At 40.9% G+C, this 19,590-nt stretch overlaps 1 protein-coding gene across 1 annotated transcript; it reads left to right on the forward strand.

Annotated features, from left to right (window-relative positions):
* Window positions 1–420: 420 nt before the first annotated feature.
* Window positions 421–19,587, forward strand: rps6ka2 (ribosomal protein S6 kinase, polypeptide 2; the record flags this gene model as incomplete). The annotated part of the gene is made up of 23 exons (XM_020615659.1): window positions 421–442; window positions 968–1,131; window positions 4,201–4,317; window positions 6,490–6,571; window positions 7,176–7,256; window positions 8,126–8,205; window positions 8,977–9,083; window positions 9,160–9,197; window positions 9,280–9,422; window positions 9,943–10,013; window positions 10,456–10,544; window positions 10,839–10,903; window positions 13,593–13,695; window positions 13,835–13,980; window positions 14,176–14,298; window positions 14,856–14,945; window positions 15,050–15,208; window positions 16,286–16,447; window positions 16,602–16,678; window positions 17,045–17,162; window positions 17,271–17,327; window positions 17,636–17,716; window positions 19,456–19,587. Coding segments are annotated over exons 2-23 (2,226 nt in total), but the record flags the coding sequence as incomplete, so codon positions are not given.
* Between the last annotated feature and the right edge of the window lie 3 nt (window positions 19,588–19,590).

The raw sequence follows: 19,590 nt of genomic DNA on the forward strand, positions 1-19,590 counted from the left end.
CCCGCCACCGCGCCCTACATGTCTCCGTCTCTCTCTTCCTCTCTCCTTCCCTCCGGTTATGTAACACTGCAGTTCTGCAAAGCTGCTGATGAGACGGATCCAAATACCTCCACACACACACACACATACACACTAACGCTGTGCGCTCTGTGATTGCTGCCCATTGTTTCTGTCACCATTGGTGACTGTAGCATTGGTTGGTGTCCTCGGTGTGTCATTGAATTCTGATGTAATGTCACAGTATGGGCCATTGCATTTTCCAACTACTGTTGTGTATTTTTTTTTTTATCTTTGTCATATTTTCATTGTGTGTGTCACTGGATGTGATGCAGGAGCAAATGAGAAGGGAAAGGGGCAGAGGGACACCGAGAGAGACAGCCGGGTTACACCATGTGACCTTGCCAGCTGTTGCTGTATGCTGGTGGGAGAAACAGAGATGGAGGTGAGGGGCAGGAACAGGGGGAGAATGAGGGAGGGAGGGGTCGGGAGCTCGCCGGCGCACAATGTGACTGGTGACAATCCCTTGCTCTGCAGAGAGTGGGAGGCAGCAGGGCAGGGACGCACACATGCAGGGACAGAGATGTGAAGGAGCAGCTCTCACATCTCTCTTCTGATTCAGCAGAACAGACTTGTTCTTCACCTCTCTGCAGCTTCCAGCAGCGAGTCTGCTGCAAAACACAAGGCAATCCCAAACCCGGCAGCACCTGCCCCGTCCGCTGCCCCGACCGTCTGTCTGCGTAGATTAACGGCTCTGTTACAACTCTTGCGTGCTTACTGGCGTCTACTGCAGCTGAGAGACATTGAGGGGAGGGCAGCACGACAGACCGAAGCCCACCAGAGATACGAGCGGCGAATGTGAATGATGGGGAAACTAAAAAGCTACTACTGCATTGAGGATGGGCCAATGGAGAAACTAGGGGCCAAACTGATAACCAATTGAAGCTCTGTTTCTGCATTTCTACCTTAGGACCCCCTTCGGGGAGATGTTCATCATTATGGGATAGATGCGCAGGTCTGCCCGTTGCCATGGATACCAGCACGCGAAAATTCACAGTTCGGAGATGGTTTTCTATCTACCTGAAGAACAAGGCGGCAAGGAACAAGAACAGCCCTGGATTCTGCCAACTAGAGGTTAGTCAGTAAGACATTTGCTTAGAAGTACAAACTTATGTCAGTGGCAGATAGGTAGGCCTGTGGGGGCTGAAGGAAGTGGTTGCATCGATTGCGCCATGTGTGTTTGTGTGCTGTAAAAGCCCAGGCCCTAAGAAATAAACAAAACCTGCAGCTTTCTCACGTGAGCATGTGTGAAGAGTCTGTGTGCACATGGGAATGGGTGCGTGATAATGTTTGTTGTGGGGTGGCTCAGGAGTCACTGCAGCATCGGCACAGCTGTTGTAAAGAATCCAGAAAACGGATGGGGGGGACGACACATAGAGAGAAGGCTATGTGGAAATCCAGTCAGACAGACAGAAACGCTAACAGGCAAAAAAGCAGCGTGTCAGGCAGGTTGATAGATACATGGATCCAGACAGGCTGATTCAGTAGATGGCCACACCAGTGGTCTATTTATAGACCAAACAAATCAGCCAGAGAGAAAGAGGCAGTCTGCTGTTTGCAGCACCTCTACCTTTGTTTTTGGTATATAAATAGACCCCACCACCACCATCATCTGCTTGTGCTTCTCTGCCTGTATGGCTGATCTTCAGTGATGCCTTGAACCTGTTTGGACATCACTCCTGCTGCCCTGTTTAAATAATAAAGTAGCAATTAATCATTTAAGGCAAACTGCTCCTGCATGGCTCTCTGTGGGCTGAAGCTGCCCAGTGGTTACACTTTGGGCCACACCCCAAGCAATGACATCACAGCAGGAAAACCATAAACACTGAGTTGCAAAGTGCAAACCCCAGTAGGGTTATAGGCATCTCATGTTTACTCTGTGCCCAAATACTGCTGTCTATAATAAACCTTATGCATAATGTATTATCTAATTTGCTTAATGCAATTATTATATTTTGATAGATTGATTAGACTTAAGACGTTCCTTTTTGATAAAGCTTATAGTTAGGGCTGGACCAGGTGACCCTGAGCCTTCCCTTAGTTATGCTGCTATAGGCCTAGGCTGCTGGGGGGCCCCATGATGCTCTGAGTTTCTTTCCCCTCCCCTCCTGCTCTGCTCTGCTCTGCTCTGCTCTGCTCTCCTCTCTCTCCTCTCCTCTCTCTCCATCCATCTATATCCCACCACTACCCATCACTAACTGTGTGTATCCTCTCTCCCGTAGTGTGTCCTCTCTCTCTCCCTGTACCTTTCTGCAGGTTGCCCTGGCTCTGGAGCTCTATGTTTCTAATGAGCAGTCACCAGCCACATCAACCTGCCCAGTTTTATGATTTTTTTTGTTGTTGTGTTTGTTGTGTCTTGTTGCTTTTCTTTTCTTTTGTCTCTCCTCTCTCCCCGTCCCCCACTGGGTTTTCCCTATGTAATAATATTGATAACAGTAAGGTCTAGACCTTACTTTGTAAAGTGTCCTGAGATGACTTTTGTTGTGATTTGGCGCTATACAAATAAAATTTGATTTGATTTGATAGAGTTCAACATAGCCTCCAGTTAGAAGTATATCATTTTGCACATGAAAACTTGTTAAAGCTGAGTAAAAGCTATTGTAACAGGGAATCCTTTAATACTGACAGTGACGTGGGATGTGGATATGCACTGTTGCTATACTGTACTGTCCTGTCAACTGTCAGGTCGGTTTCCTCCTCGTTTCACTAAGGATGAATGTGTGAATCCAACTGCTTCTACATTTACTTTAGGATTTACACTGCAGAACTGAAAATGATTGAATAGTGAATAGAACATCAGTGAAATCACCTCACTTGTTTCCAATATGGAACTACTTAGATTATAAGAAAGGTCATTTTGTTGATGAGTCAGTCTGAGGCAAGGGGAACAACTGGAAGTATCTCCCACCACTGGCAGATTTGATTCTTGCAATCAAAATAAATCTTAAAGGCTGACTTTGAATTTGATCATATGACTTCTCTTGCCACATGCTTTTGGTCAAGGCAGACTGTAACAGGAAAGCAAATGTGCTGTTTTATTAATGCAGATTCAACACTTTCATTACAGTGGTCAAAGAAGAATCAGAGAATTTGCTGTCTTTGCAGAAAGAGTTTGAAGTGCAAGTTTGGATATTTCTAGCTATACATGGGCTCTGAGTCTGAGTTCAGAAGAAGTATTGATCTCTGATCATTATCTGGTGATGGGGTTGCTCCTAAGACGTCTGACAGTCAATTCTATGATTCACAGTAGAAGATCCATCAGTCAGTACCTTGTAGAAATAAATCTTTATTTATGTGGCTTGAAATATACATTTTAATATGTGCTATAAAAAGTCAAAATGTGTCTTTTGAACATGAATAACTTGAAACCATATGTAGTCCTCTAAAATAGGTGTTAATGATACATAACATAGAAGCACAAAAACAATTGGAACATGAAACTCTGTTTCACTTCTCACTGGAAAAATGGCCCCATTCCTTTTTTTACCATGTGCTTATTCAGTCCAACAAACATCTTAATTATGTGCCTATACGTAAATAGGACAGCTGCATTAACTCCCAGTTCACTGCTGTTTTTGCCATTTTTCAACCATGTCTCCCCTTTGAAAGTTTTCAGTGAAGGCAGAATCATACTTCTTGTAAAATGATGAAGCATACGTAATAAACAGCATTAAGCTACCAAAATAAATATAATTTACAACCATTACCTTTCTAGGTTTACCAACTGCTGTTCACATGTTATACCTGATTGAAATTGAAAAATAAAGTTCTTAGTGACACTGACAGGTTCACATAGCTTCAGTATGTTGCCACACTGAGCGGTCTAGGCTGTGCCTCGGGTTGCAAGTTGATCATTCATTTCGAGGAATAGGCTCAAAAAGGCAGCTAACACTGTGCATCACTGCCAGTGACCTCAGCCCATAGCTTTTCAAAAATAACATAAGGGCTCTCTTAGTGTGTGCAGAGAGTGGGGTGGTTTATTTCTGTCTTTATCATGTAGATCCACTAATTCTTTAAAGTTTTTCACTTGCCATTGTGTTCTGTCTTCATGTTTTTCCATCTGTTTAGTTTTTCTCTCTGTTTTTTTATTTCCTCATATTAAATTGGTATATAACATATACATTGTTACCTTCTTTCCTTTAGGATGACAGCATACTGAAGGAGATTGACATCAGCCACCATGTTAAGGAGGGTTGTGAAAAAGCAGACCCGTCTCAGTTCCAGCTGCTTAAAGTGCTGGGACAGGGCTCCTATGGGAAGGTACAGGATATACCCTTTAACTTTAATCTCTGAGACCCACACTTCTCAAACCACATCTCTTGTAAAGTCAGCTGAGAGAATCTGAATCAGTTTTATTGGCCAGGTGTGTTGAACACACAGGAATTTGACTTTGCTATAGTGGCTCTCAATGTGCATATACAGGGTTCTTCCATAACGCAATAAACATGGTATGACATGGCAAAGCTCTCAATTTACCAGTCAGTCTAGTCTCTAACCCTCCTCATTGATCATGAGCTGTGAGTAGTGACTGAAAGAATAAGATTGTGAATATAAGCGGCCGAAATAAGTTACCTTCGTAGGGTGGCCGGACTTTGCCTTAGAGTTCAGACATCCGGGAGGGGCTCAGAGTAGAGCCGCTGCTCCTTCATATTGAAAGGAGCCAGTTGAGGTGGTTCAGGCATCTTGTCAGGATGTTTTCAGGGTGTCTGCCTTTGGAGGTCTTCTGGGCACGTCCAACTGATAGGAGACCCTGGGGCAGACCCAGAACACGCTGGGAAATATTATATATCTCAACTAGCCTGGGAACGCCCCAGAATCCCACCAGAGGAGCTGGAACATGTCACCGGGGAGAGGGACGTCTTGGACTACCTTGTTGAATCTGCTGCCACTGCGACCTGACCCCAGATAAGGGGATGAGGGAGTTTCAAGGTAGTGCTCTGAGGGTTGTCGTTCTATTAACCAGTCATGGATTAAGTGTTCATCAGTGTGATGGCCCAGGGGAAGAAACTGTACTTGTGTCTGGTTGTCTTGGCGTACAGTGACCTGTAGCGCCGTCCAGAGGGGAGAAGTTCAAAGAGTTTATGTCCAGGGTGTGAGGGGGTCTGCGGAAATCTTCTGCCCTTTTTCTGACTTGTGAGGTGTACAGGTCCTCCATGGAGGGCAGGCTGAAGTCTGTTCCTCTCCTGCTCGGTTGCTGAACCAAAGCAGACCTTGATGGAAGAGCAGAGAACAGACTCGATGATTTCTCTGTAGAACTCCGGGACATGTGTACACATGAATCCATCTTATCAGGATGCTCTGACCTTAGAGTTATTCAGTCAGTAAGGCCTAGCTCACAGTCAGCATTGTAATTTATCCCAGAGGTTTTGGTTTGACTCTGTTTGGGACAGTCGCCACTGAACTGGGAAAACCTTGGCTTTATGGTGCATTGTGCATGTGTGCAGCAGAAACAAGGAAGAGTGGTCCCCAGACTGCAGCCACAAAATAAGAAGTGCTCTGTTGTCTCCATCAATCCATTTTCTAAACCGCTTATGTCCCAGGGGCTAGAGCCAATCCCAGCCAGCTGCGGGCGAGAGGCGGGGTACACCCTGGACAGGTCGCCAGTCCATTGCAGGCTTTGTTGTCTAAAATATGTTATACTGTAGCATTAGGGGTTCCCTTAACCAAGAGATCTAGCCTTAATTGTGGAAAACAGCCCCAGTCCAAAAGTGCACAAAGTCTACTTACTTTTGCCCAGATAATTTGTCTGTATTTTCAGCACAAAAACTAACTGTGCTAAGTTCACATTTTGATTTGTTACAGTATTATAAGCCATCCACTTTCAATTATTTCTAGATTAGCAGTACAGGACGTGCTTCATGCCACAGATCACCAAGATTAGTTGAATTAGTAAAGGCCCACTGAATTTATAGAAATATTGTAGATTAGAAGTGTGCATGAGGCAAATGTGAGACCACAGCAGATGTTGGCGGACACGTTCATTAACCAAGGCCACAGGCAGGCAAATAAGCTCAGGCTGTGAAGTCAGTGTGGCCTGGATGGCATACACATACTTAATTACTATTTGGCAGCCGTGTGTAAATCATAACTGTTGTTTCTGACAGTGAAACAACATTTCTGGGAATCTTTTATGAAATGTTGTGGTAGCTGGTACTTAACAAAGCTTTGTAGCCTATAAACTGCAGATGGCTGCAGCTTCAGCGGGTGGGCATGGTCTTACATAAAGGTCCTGTAGTGTATTAAAGTGTGTTACTGAAATTGTTTCTTCTGTTAGCAGCAACCGAATGATGTGCATTTTAATATACCCACTACTTGTGTTTTAATTTTTAACTAATGTTGCTACTATAAGGGCATTTTGAAATCATTACAATCTGATAGTAAAAACCAGTCTCTCAGAAGAGCTGCTGATGACAGTGATGGATGACTTCTTAGGTGTTTCTGGTGAGGAAGATCAGAGGAGTGGATAGAGGACAACTGTATGCCATGAAGGTCCTGAAGAAAGCCACATTAAAAGGTAAAACTGAAAAGCTGAAATGTGAGATGCAATATCACTACTAATATGTTTATGTCTTGGGATGCTTTTAGCATCTGCAATAAAAACTGAATATTGAGCGGCATTGTGCTGTAAGAACGACCTCTCAGTGCTAATTTGTTAAGGCTGTCATTGGTTTTGTGCAGGAATGATAAGAGATATTTGAATGCCAGAGTTCTCGGAGTAATGAGGATTTTGGGTAAAAGAGGTTAGTTTGTACTTTTGAGTCAGATAAATTGATTTATGTCAAATGGGATTATTTTAAACAAGGATGTACTGTTAAAGCTGGAAGAGATCTCATTCTTCAGATTCAGTGTCTTTGCATAAGCCTAAATCCTCTTAAGCTGCACCTCTGGAATTTAAATAGTTATGGTCTCATCCTGTCAAGGAGACAGATGCTGTAATAACACTGTTACCTGTAATTTCCACTGCACTATAAACCAGCCACACTGTGGGAGGGGTCTAATTTAGGTTACATTTGTCATTTAAGTAGATCCAGTTTCGTCTTGCATAAATCATTTAGACTTATCCACATGTAGATTAAACAGTGTTATACAGATAGGTCTTTCCTCTCTCTCGCTTTCAGTTCGGGATCGTGTGCGCTCTAAGATGGAAAGAGACATTCTAGCAGAAGTGAACCATCCATTTATAGTTAAACTGCATTATGGTAAGTCTGACTGTCCAATGGTCTGTGTTTAGGTGCTGGTTTGAATATATGTCTCACTGGACTCATAGTGTATCCCTCATATGTAACAAACCCCATCTTCTTTTTTGACAAGAGAAAAGCACAAAAGAGGCTGAAGTTTGTAACTTTATACAGAACTTGGAACTATGTTTTTAAGGGAAGTCTGTTAAGAAATATGTTAAATGTAGAAGCTGAATGTTATTTCATTTCATAACAAACATCAGTGTTTGGAGTTGGGTGAGAGCTGAGCAAATGTCACGTATTTCTAGTAACCCTCTGACTCCATTAACTTTGCTATCTGGCGTCTGTCGGCCACTGGGTGACTCACCTGAGCATTTAGAGCCGTTGACCTGGATCATTAGCTGCTGTGAGCTGTTTTACATAAAATATGTTAGGAACAGTAATGATTTGAATAGATTGGATATATAAAACAAAGTCTGCAAACTGAAACTGAATGCACTAAATTCTGATGATGCTCATTTTGTACCAACCCTATGTCCTGCTGAGGTTGGATATGAACAGTATACACCTTTTCTACTTTAAATACATCCTCAAAATAGTAGAATACAATACAGCAATGAAGCCATGGTGGAGCCAGGTCTGGCACCAGCTAAAGAAAGCACTACTATGTGCATCTCATTTTTACACAAAAATGTTATACTTAAAAATGTATGGTTTATTATTTCATAGAACTAAGGGTAGAATTTATGTTTTACATGTATTTCAAATGTGCCATCCCTCTCTGAGTCTGTGCCCCAGCCTGGCCACACCATCCAAAGTTTTCTAGATCCAGCCCTGGATAAAGCCTCAGGCTAGTATGTGTTGTATAACTTCTGTATTTGTGTGTGTAGCCTTCCAGACAGAAGGAAAGCTCTATCTGATCCTAGACTTCCTCCGAGGAGGAGACCTTTTCACTCGTCTGTCAAAGGAGGTAGGTTTGCTGCTAATACCCTCCCAAGATTTTTCTCCATCTCCACTAAGAAGGAGGTCAGGGTCCTAGGAATCAGAATCACCAGGAGTGAATATAGAGTATCTGCCATCACTCTTCTTGTCAGCGCTGTGTGGATGTGACCCTCGTTTCTGTTTACTAACAAGTTAGTGTATAAGCATTAAAGTAACAGAGACCACACAGTGTTACTCAGGTGTTTTGCTGTATAAGGGTAGATAAGTGCAGTTTTTTTCCCATCAGGAAGTCTTAACCAATCTGTTTTTGCAGCAGAGCAAAGCCATTAGTGTCTGTTGTACTGCTGCTTCCCCAGCCTCCTGGAGAAAACATTCTTTTCTAAACTGATAAAAGAACAAAGGTATTAACTGACCAACTGAGTTGAAAGAGTTTATGTCCAGGGTTTGAGGGGTCTGCAGAGATCTTCTCTGCCCTCCTTTTGACACATGAGGTGTACAGGTCCTCTATGTAGATCAGCCTGACACCGATTCTCTCTGCAGTCCTGACTGTCCACTGGAGTCTGTTCCTGTCCTCTTTGGTTGCTGAGCCAAACCAGACAGTGATGGAAGAGCAGAGAACAGACTCAACGATTCCTCTGTAGAACTGTATCAGCAGCTCCTGGGGCAGGATGAACTTCCTGAGCAGGAGCAGGAAGTTCATCCTCTGCTGTGCCTTCTTGGTGACAGTCCTGATGTTGGACGACCACTTCACTTGCTTTAGTGTTATATCACTTCTCATCCAAGTGTTTGTTTATTCTAGGTAATGTTTACAGAAGAGGATGTGAAGTTTTACCTTGCAGAGCTGGCCCTGGCCTTGGACCATCTACACAGTCTGGGGATCATCTACAGGGACCTCAAGCCTGAAAAGTAATGTCTCCTAAAGGCTCCTTTTTTGTATTCACTTGTTTTACAAAACAATTTTAATATTCATTTTCCCCAACAGTATTCTTCTGGATGAAGAAGGACATATCAAGATAACTGGTCAGTGCATCCAGCTACAGATTTGTTTGTCTTCATCCATCTTTCTTTTGACCTTATTCCCCACTTCTCTCTCTCTGCTCAGACTTTGGATTGAGTAAGGAGGCCATCGACCATGACAAAAGGGCATATTCCTTCTGTGGAACAATAGAGTACATGGCTCCAGAGGTTGTAAACAGGAGAGGGCATACACAGAGTGCTGACTGGTGGTCATTTGGTGTTCTTATGGTAAGGACTGATTAAACATAAAGCTAGCTTTTATTTTGATAGCCTATGTATTTGCAATTTTTATATGCACATGTGCTCTTTCCTCTGAGTATATCCTCACTTTGCTTACTGACTTGCATGTTTTGTCTGATCATTCTGCCAGATACAGCAGGCATGAATTTACTATACAGCATCTTTTGAGCCAAGGGCTCATAATGTGATAATGTGCCTGGGTAGTGATTTCTTAATTTTGGCTTTCTTCTGCTAGTAAAGCTGAGTAATATGTGGCAGATTAAGTCCCATCACTTTCATACATCTGCTTGTTTTGTTAGTCTGGTGGCTTATTTTGCTAATACTGAAAAGGAGGTTAACATTTACCAACAGCTGGCAGCTACATCAGGGCATCAGGGGAAGGTGTCACTCATCCCTTTTACCAAGGCATTGCTTTTACATTTGTTTATGATGTCACCATTACCAAGTCAAAGGTCTTGTTCATATGCAGCAGAAGTCAGTTTGACAGTAGATGTCATCTCTTTTCCAGTTTGAGATGTTAACAGGATCATTACCGTTCCAAGGGAAAGATCGGAAGGAAACAATGGCACTTATTCTAAAGTAAGAACAATTCAAACTGATCATTTATTGTTGCTATTCTTACAGCCTTTTATTTATGACCAACATTTACTGTCTGGCCAAATATTTAACAATGTTTGTCTTTTCATCGTTCAGCATTATTAGTGTCTTGTTCTTAGTTTCTGTGTGATTTAATTGTGGTTTTCTTTATGCACAGGATGTTACTGCATTTTGGTCAAATTCTTCCCTCAGATTTTCTGATCAGCTTCCTCTTTGCAACCACATTTCTGTGATCTGTCTCATCTCTGTTATGCTTCTCTCAAGATAAGCCTTTAATGACCAGCCTCAATCTGTCACTGACCCTGAATAAACAGGATAATACTGTAAAGTTAAACCGATCCAAATACTAAAACCAGTGTTGACACATTGCAGCATTATCAAACAAGTGCACGCACATAAACTTGTTTCCTGTCTCATTTTACAGGGCTAAGCTGGGAATGCCACAGTTCCTCAGTCCTGAAGTACAGAGTTTATTAAGAGCACTTTTCAAGAGGAACCCTGCTAATCGACTAGGTACTAACCTTGGAAATTGCGGATATGTTTTCAGAGTAATGGCAGCAGATGATGGCAGCAACTTGAAAAGACATTTTGAACTCTTTGGAAAACAGTTGAGTCAGTTAACATGAGACACTTGGAGGTAGTACTATTACAACATCACCCTGATGTGGTGAAATAATGTTCTACAAATCAAAAATAAGCATGAGTCTCACAGCTTCTACAGCTAATAATGTCAATAAAAAGTGACTCACTGTATTCATGCTCTTTGTTTTTTTTTTCTGTGAATGTGTGTGTGTGTGTGACTGATAGGTGCAGGACCAGAAGGAGTGGAAGAAATAAAAAGACACCGCTTCTTTGCATCGATAGACTGGAATGTAAGTATAATTTGTGAAAAATATTAGGTAGTCAGCATTTTAAGCTGGCCTGTGCAATGTTTTTTTTTTCTGTTTCATTTTTTCGCTCTCCATTTACCAGGGTAGTGTTAAAGGGTAAGGCGGGTCATTTTCTATAAAACTATTTTCAGCACTCCCATTCAGAGATTAAAACCAACAATGAACTGCCTCTACTCAGTGTCAATCTGTCAATCCTGGATTTATCTTATTCATCTGTGCCACAAACCTCCGTTGTTGTTCAAAAACAATTTAAAAGTCATCTGGCAAACAAACCGCTGCACAGGGTGACCTTTCCTCATTCCGAAACACTGTTTGTAAACAGTACCCAGAGAGATCATGCACAGGCCCTTGACTCCTGCTTACTTCAGACCCTGTAAAAAGTTACGGCTGTTCAGAGCCTTTGGGAAACCATTTTTAAAAAATATGGTGTTTCTGGTGACGAGGAAACATGTCAATCAGTGCTGCAGTGTGTTTTAATCATTTTTGAACAATAAATGTCTATGACACCGATGAATAAGACGATCCAGGACTGACAGTTTAACAGACATTAACAGTGAGCAGAGGCAACTCACTCTTGGTTTTAGTCTCTGTTAATATAGAAAATGACTTCTCTTATCCTCATTGGCCTTATAAACGTGCTATATATAGTATACTGAAAAATGTGAGTACAGCCAGAAGTGAAAAGGAGTTGCCTTGTTAACATTCCCAGACACAGTGAGCCCTGTATTGTATCCAGGCATCAGCTACAGCTATGGAAAAGCTTTGGGAGTGAATACCAACAGCTCCATCTAGTTCTACACCTGGTTGCGCACACACTGTTACATAAGTTTTACATTTACTGTTGCATCATATAAAGGTGAGAAATCTTTTTTCCCCAAAGACATTTCTTTAAAAAAATACAGCCTTTTTTTTACGTGTTATAAATGTACAGATTTCTGGAATGCATGATTCAGATTAGTGGCCTGGGATAAGTTTTAAAGCATTTTTTCTAAGAACAACATCTGGATCAGATTGCCGTGACTATAGTTCTTGTTCAATTATATCAAAACCCTATGGCTGTTCATTCACTTCCTCAAGAGATGCCCACAGTCGTGAATCACTAAACATCCTTAGCATAAATTATATTGTGAAAACTCCTTAATTTCCCTTTCTGCCTATCTTTTCCAACTTTACAGTATTACAGCTAATCCTCTTAAAGAAAACAGCCTTTCGCACAGAGTGTTGGTGCATATGCATACACATTATCTATGCTATCATAATCTAACCTTGACATCCACTCCTTGGTCATGTTAAAAAGGATCATTCTTTCAGCTGTAAGCACTCAGAGCTCCTGTTTAAATGTCAGTGAGTCATGCTCTGAAACGCTATTTGTTTCAAAGCTATTCTTGGAGCCCCTGGGCTACATGTGAGTAGCATTCATGCTTCAGAAGGCTTCTACTTCATACTGTAACAACAGCTGTTAAAAGTAATTTAACAATTTTACACTGGTGAAAAGCCAAGAACCAATGTAACTACTGTATATCCTGGGTACTTGCAGTTTTTAATGATCATTATCACAATAACAGTAGTACATCATTAGAGAGCTTCACTTTGGTCTTCGGAAATCTATCCAAAAATCTCAGCAAAACTGAAAAACACCAGCCTATTTTTATCCAAGATGTTAGGAAGGCTATTGACTATTGCTTATCTGCTGTTGAGTAAAGATGTGCTCATTTCCAACAAAATCCACTCTTATCTGCTTTACATGTCCACTAATCTCTGCCCTCACCCTGCACTCCTCTCTACTTTATTACCTACTCACTTCCTGCCAAACACATTTTCCCATTTGCAGATGCTGTTGCTGGCTTTATGAGTCAAGCTATGAATAAGAGGCTTACATTCTCCTCCACACTATGCCAATTAAATCACTGTGCTGTATGAGGCAGAATGATTCTCTGTCGTCCATCAGAGTCTTATCTTTTCCCTCCATGATCATCCCATCTTTCATTCGTCTTTACTCAGAAAGGTGAAAAACTGCATCATCGCCTTCTCAGCAGCTCACAATGAATTTCAGTGAAAAATAAATGGCATTTGCAACTGATAACATGACTGGTCTCACTGTAAATATCGGTTTCCCGTGCTGGAGTCCTCTGTTACAGTTACTTGACGTGTTTACTACTCAAAGAAATTCTGCCAGGTTGTTCACAGGAGGCAACGACTGACATGACAAAGGTGACACCTGCAGGCCATATTTGGTAATACACCTAAGTACTGTCTGCTCTGGTATGAAACTATAAATGTGTTCAGGCCAAACATTATTTTTCAGTCTAGTTCTGATACTGACATCTTTCATTTTATTCTCTTGTGTTTATTTTATGCGCTTGTATTGTTTTCTTGCGCCACGTAATTAAATTTTAAGATTAGGCTGTGAAATTGCCGACTTAGTTTTTTTTTTCTTGCACTAAACCTGCTGTTGGATTAGTTTGATCTGAGACATGAGCACTTCATAACTGTCAGGGAACATAACCCCTATTTACAGTGACACCCAAAACAGTAATTTAATGAAAAGAAAGCAATGTTTTGTTGACATAACTCCTTTAACTAAATACAACTATAATCATACATTCTACATGACGTTCCAGCTTTTTCTGATGACAGCAGTGCTTACGCTGGTCACTGTTGTTTTCTGTAGAAGTTGTACAGGAAGGAAGTGAGGCCTCCTTTCAAACCAACTGTTGGAAGACCTGAAGACACTTTTCATTTTGACCCTGAGTTCACATCCAGAACACCAACTGGTAAGTAAAACATACATATCCATGCATGTTGTATGTATTAATACACCAAGAAAAAAATGGATCCTTTAAACAAGAAGTTTTCAGACCATAGAAATCATAGCGAGGTATTGCGTTAATGTTTGTGTCTTTGCTTACCCAGATTCCCCTGGTATCCCTCCCAGCGCGAACACACACCAGTTGTTCCGTGGTTTCAGTTTTGTTGCAACTAATCAAAACCAGGAGCCCAGTGTTGCTACAGTAGCGCCTTCCCGCCAGGAGGTGAACAATATCAACCCAATAGCCCAGGTATATACCTTTTAAGGAAATAATGAATGTCTTGCTCCACATCTAATTCTAATAAATCCCTGTCAGCTACTGTATTAATGCAGGGACTGGCTGATGGAGCAATTACTAACTAAAATACTCCAACATGTATGCAAAATGTAATGGTAAAAACAGGATGTGTGTGTGTGTGTGTGTGTGTGTGTGTGTTCCCTGCAGCGCCTCCGTGGGGATGTGGTCTTCAGTGATGTTTATGAGCTGAAGGGAGAAGTGGCACAGACAGCGACCTCCATCTGGAGAAGGTGCCTTCACAGAGTTACTGCTGTGGAGTATTCGGTGAAGGTAGTGGACCCTTAAACACGACACGTACAGATGTTCTCTAAACTTTTTGTTTCAACATGGGTGGCTTGTGAATTTTCCACTGTAGATCAATGAGTCTTATAATCATATGGTATTTTTTTGTATTAATCTGGTTCTGAAAAGTAACTAGGAACTAGTTATAAAATAAATGTAGTGGAGTAAAAAGCCCGATATTTGCCCCTAAAACATAGTGAACTCAGTATGAACAGAAAATGAAAATACTCAAAATTGTACTTAAGTACAGTACTTGAGCAAATGTACTTTGCTACTTTATATTACTGTTTAGAACAGATTTTTTTTATGTGTGATTAATCATGAGTTAACTACGGAGAGTAATGTGATTAAATTGGATTAAATTTTTTTAATCGATTGCTGGCACTACATGTAATCTATCAGGCACTTAACAAAATGTAATAATCACATACTCCCAACACTCCATATACTGAATAAATGTTGCATCTGGTCATGTATATATTAGCACGGACATATTTACAAGCTGAAATCTTTTACAACATTTCCTGTGCTTCTGTTTTTGCCAGATTATTGACAAAACAAAGAAAGATCCATCAGAAGAGATTGAGATCCTACTGAGATATGGGCAGCATCCAAATATCATTACCCTGAAGGATGTAAGTATAAACAACATGAAGTGACAAGAAGAAAGTAACAGTTTTTAATAAGCCAAGTGCGTCTGTGTCATAATCTGCTGTGTACCGGTTGCTTTCCCCATTAGGTGTTTGATGACAGCCAGCATGTGTTCCTGGTTCAGGATCTACTGAGAGGAGACGAGCTGCTGAACAGAGCTCTGTCGGTGCCAAATTTTACAGAGCGAGATGCATCAGACATCATCTGCACACTGACCAAGACTGTGGAATATTTACACTCACAGGGGGTAAGATGGAGGGACAGAACAAAAACATGAAAAAAAAAAACCTATTATTACATTATGGTGGCCTGGAATATACACTATGTACAGAACTGTGCAAAAGTCTTAGGCCACCATTAGTTTAGCTATTTTGGCAAGGTTGTAATGATAAATTATATTTGTCTTTTTATTAAGATAACCAGAAAAAGGTGGAATATGTACACAATATTGACAAAACATTTTCAGAACAAAATGGCTTCTCCAGTCCAAAGTCTGCATTTAATGTGACCTCCTGTTACACTTAGCACAGCTTGAATTCTTTTGGGGAGACTTGTCTTGAAACTACGACAGACCCTCCACCATGTTTCACTGAAGGCTGTAAGGGAGCTTATTCTTCCTCCTCTCTCCAGCTCTTCTTCTCACATAAGGTTGATGATTGGACATTTCAAGCTTCGATTCATCACTCCATGATCCTCTTTTCCACTGATCTTCACTCCAATCTTTGCGAGCTTTTGCGCATCTCAGCCATTTCTTCCTAAGAAACTTATCAGATTTTAACAGTTTTCTTGGTCTTCCATTTGTTTTTTTTGTCCTTGACCTCTCCAAATCATTCATATTTCATTAGAACATCTTGAATACCACATCCTGAGTTTGCTTTCTGACTTTTTTCTGACACTTTTTATACTGTGTACATACTTCCTATATACATTATCAGTTGTATTCTGATAAATACATTTTTATAGCCATTGTATTGCCGGCATTGCATTGGCGTGTAAAGAACTTTGGTTGACCAGACGTTGTTTTTAAAGTGCTATACAAATAAATTTGGACTGATTGATGGCACTGTAACACTGCTAAAACAATAACTCTAATGGTAGCCTAAGACTTTCCCATGGTTCTGTATGTGTCTGGCTATGAAGACCACGTAGTAATTTGATCAACTGCTAAATATTTTTTCTCTAAACATGTTACTTTAATGCATCCTGATCGGACTGAAAAGTCAGTGCAACATAGTGATAAAAGCCATAGAACAGAGACAGCTGTAAAAAGATTGATGGTGTAAGTTTTGGCAATAGTGTGAAAATAATTCTTTCCCCTTTTCAGGTTGTCCATCGAGACCTGAAACCCAGTAATCTTCGGTATTCTGATGACAGTGGACTCCCAGAATGCATCAGGATTTGTGATTTTGGTTCTGCCAAACAGCTCAGAGCTGAAAACGGCTTATTAATGACCCCTTGTTTCACAGCGACATTCATGGCTCCTGAGGTATCAGCTGAATCATAACCAAATTTAACAGATCTTTAATATCTCACCAGCACACATTCTATCAGAAATACATTTTATAAGAATTAACCTGTGAAATCACATTCATCTATGTGTTGTATTGAAATGAGTACTGTGTGTGTGTGTGTGCGCGCAGGTTCTGAGGAAGCAGGGTTATGATGCAGCCTGTGACATCTGGAGCCTGGGGATCCTGCTCTACACCATGATAGCTGGGTCTGTTTAAAAGCTTTTACTATGAGCAGTGACAGGCTGCCGTTGTACAGTTCAGCTTTCTAGTATGAAAGTGTAAACAGCATGTAGGGTTCCCTCTGCTTCTGTAAGCTGGACATGTTCTAAATAACAGCATAGACAATGAGAGACTACGTATTTTACCCCTGGTAAATCTAAGGCTATATGTTTTCATCTGTTCCACAGTGTGTTCTATATTCTCTAAATTATATGTCTACAGTTTTAATTCATCATGTTTTTCTCACCATTTACAGTGTATAGAGTGGAGAAGGCTCTCCAGAGTCTCACAAATTCCATTCTTCTAATTCACCCAAGCTTTGAATTGCTTTTTTTTTTCTTCTTATTGGCCAGTTTCAGCCCATTTGCCAGCACTCCCAAGGACACAGCAGAGGAAATTCTGGCTCAGATTGCCAGTGGGAAATTGATGATCACAGGAGGAAACTGGGACCTGGTGACTGATTCTGCCAAGGTTGCATTTCAATATTTTATTCTTAAGAGAGATGCATGTAAAATTGTTTTGTTGCCAACATCTTGCTACTGTCTAAATATACTAATATCACCTGTGTATAATTGACAGGATATTGTGAGCAAAATGCTCCATGTGGATCCTCACCAGCGCCTGACTGCTCCACAGGTATGGTCAGCCCTTAAATGACTTTGGTATGCTTTATTAGGCTACAGGTCTTATTGACCATTTACAAGTTACAGAAAGTTAACAGGAAGCCTTATTAAATATATTATTTAATTCAAGAGTTGAAGAAATTACTTGGTGCAGATTAAACATAATACTTTCCCCTTATTTCAAATGTTCTCTAACCCTTTGAGTTGAAGTTAACACTATATTATGTTAGCTATGCTGTATTGTTTGTACTTTATATCACGGTCTGGGTCAGTTGTTGAAACAGTACATAAGGAAATCCCTTTTGCTGTGATGCTCTTTAGGTTCTTCGTCACCCCTGGATTGTAGAGAGAGACCAGCTCTCTGACAGAGCTCTCACCAGACAAGATGCAGTCACTGTCAAGGTCAGAGCCATTGAGTGTGTGTGTGTGTGTGTGTGGGTGCAGATTACTACAGAGATAAACATATTAATCTCTGTATTCCTGTTTTATTAATGCAGATCCAAAGATAACTGATATATCAATCTGAATTTTGTGGACTTAAACTTGAATTAGGACTTAATTAAATTTCTTCTGAAAATAAAACAGCAGCTGTTTTACTTTTAAGCTAAAAGGTAAAGGCTTTGTTGCTTCACTTCACGTGCTTCAGTAAACTGTAGCTGAGCTGAAAAACGACTGCTGCCTAAAGGTCACAAACTTTGCTATATTTGTAAAATAGCTGTTTGTTGAAATGAAAACATTTTAAAACTAGAAAGCAGCCTGAAGGTTGTTTTAAAATACTGTATATTCTCTATTATATTTAATTGTTGCAATGATTAAACACAGATCAGGCATAACATTATGACCACCTGTACCATCTGTATGTACTTCAATGCAACACTTCTGCCTTAACATTTGTATTTATGAAGCTCTAAATGTTTGTTTTTGGTGAAATTGTCAAATGTATAAATTCAATTATATGTTCATTATTGAGGTCATAGTTAGCCATCCCTGGTAGGCTTGTGGTTAAGGTGCAGCGCTCTCACCGCTGTGGCCCGGGTTCAAATCAGTGTTGTGTCCTATAGGCTCAATTTCTGTTGTTAAGCCTCTTCCGGCTCTTTCAAACCAGGAACTCACAAAGACGAAGTAGACCACTTGGATTATATAAAAAATAACCGTGCTGGTTTATTCAGAGGATCACAGGCAAAATTAACATTACACGTCCAGATCTCTCCCACCACCAAACCTGCGCGCAGGCAGCATGGAGATGAAAGACCCTGAACCCAAAAACCTATACAATATTAATCACTTGGTTGGGATAGCCCATTCTACCCAGGCACGTCAAACCGTGACGTCACCTGATATGCCAGCTTGCAGCTGACCATAACAATAGTCAAAACATGAGGAAAGTCAAGGTGTGTGGCTGTTGATTAGTGGTGTGTATCTAAGAACAATTTGCAGCCTGAGCTAGACATCCTGGCTACACTAAACATTTCTAGACAGCAAATCTCTAAATATCTATCTGACTAAGAAATTACCTAACAGTCAGGAAGGGCATCCGGCGTAAAACACGTGCCATATGTCAACATGCGAGTCCGACCCCTAAAAGGGAAAAGCCGAAAGTGACTTTTCTTTTATTATTGACGTCATAATAAAGGTGGTGTTATACTGGACTACATTATATTCAGAGGTGTCTATATTTTTGTCCTGCCCATTGACATACATGAGAGGGTCAGAATATTGGGACTTAACACAAATGTTAAGACATAAGTGTTGCCTTGAAGTGCATACAGATGGTACAGGTGGTCATAATGTTATGCCAGATCAGTGTACCTACATCCCATATTGTTTATTGTATGGATTGTGTGTATCACTAGACCCAGTATGAATTTCTCAGACTGCATGTTTTATCCAGATTATAACTAAATAAAAGCTTAAGTGGTCAATGCACATCTTGTAAAAACAGTTTTGAGTGTTTCGATGTTTTCCTCTCACCCTGCTTGAAAGAATCTGTCAGGCTGTATTTAGGTTCCAAGCAGAGTTCATGTTGGCATCAATGGAATGTAAAATACTGTAGTGTTTCTCTGAAAGTCCATTATGTGACACTGTCTGCTACTTAGAGTTGTTGGAATATGAATAATGTAGTTTCTCTTTCATTCCACCAGGGTGCTCTGTCAGCCACCTATGCTGCTCTGAGGCGCTGTGCTCCTGCTCCGGTCCTGGAGCCTGTTCAGTCCTCCAGCCTGGCTCAGCGCAGAGTGATGAAGAAACTGGAGAGTCCAGAAGTTCATTCAGACTGT

The sequence above is a fragment of the Monopterus albus genome, unplaced genomic scaffold (assembly GCF_001952655.1).
Source record: "Monopterus albus unplaced genomic scaffold, M_albus_1.0 scaffold168.1, whole genome shotgun sequence".
NCBI lineage: Eukaryota > Metazoa > Chordata > Actinopteri > Synbranchiformes > Synbranchidae > Monopterus > Monopterus albus.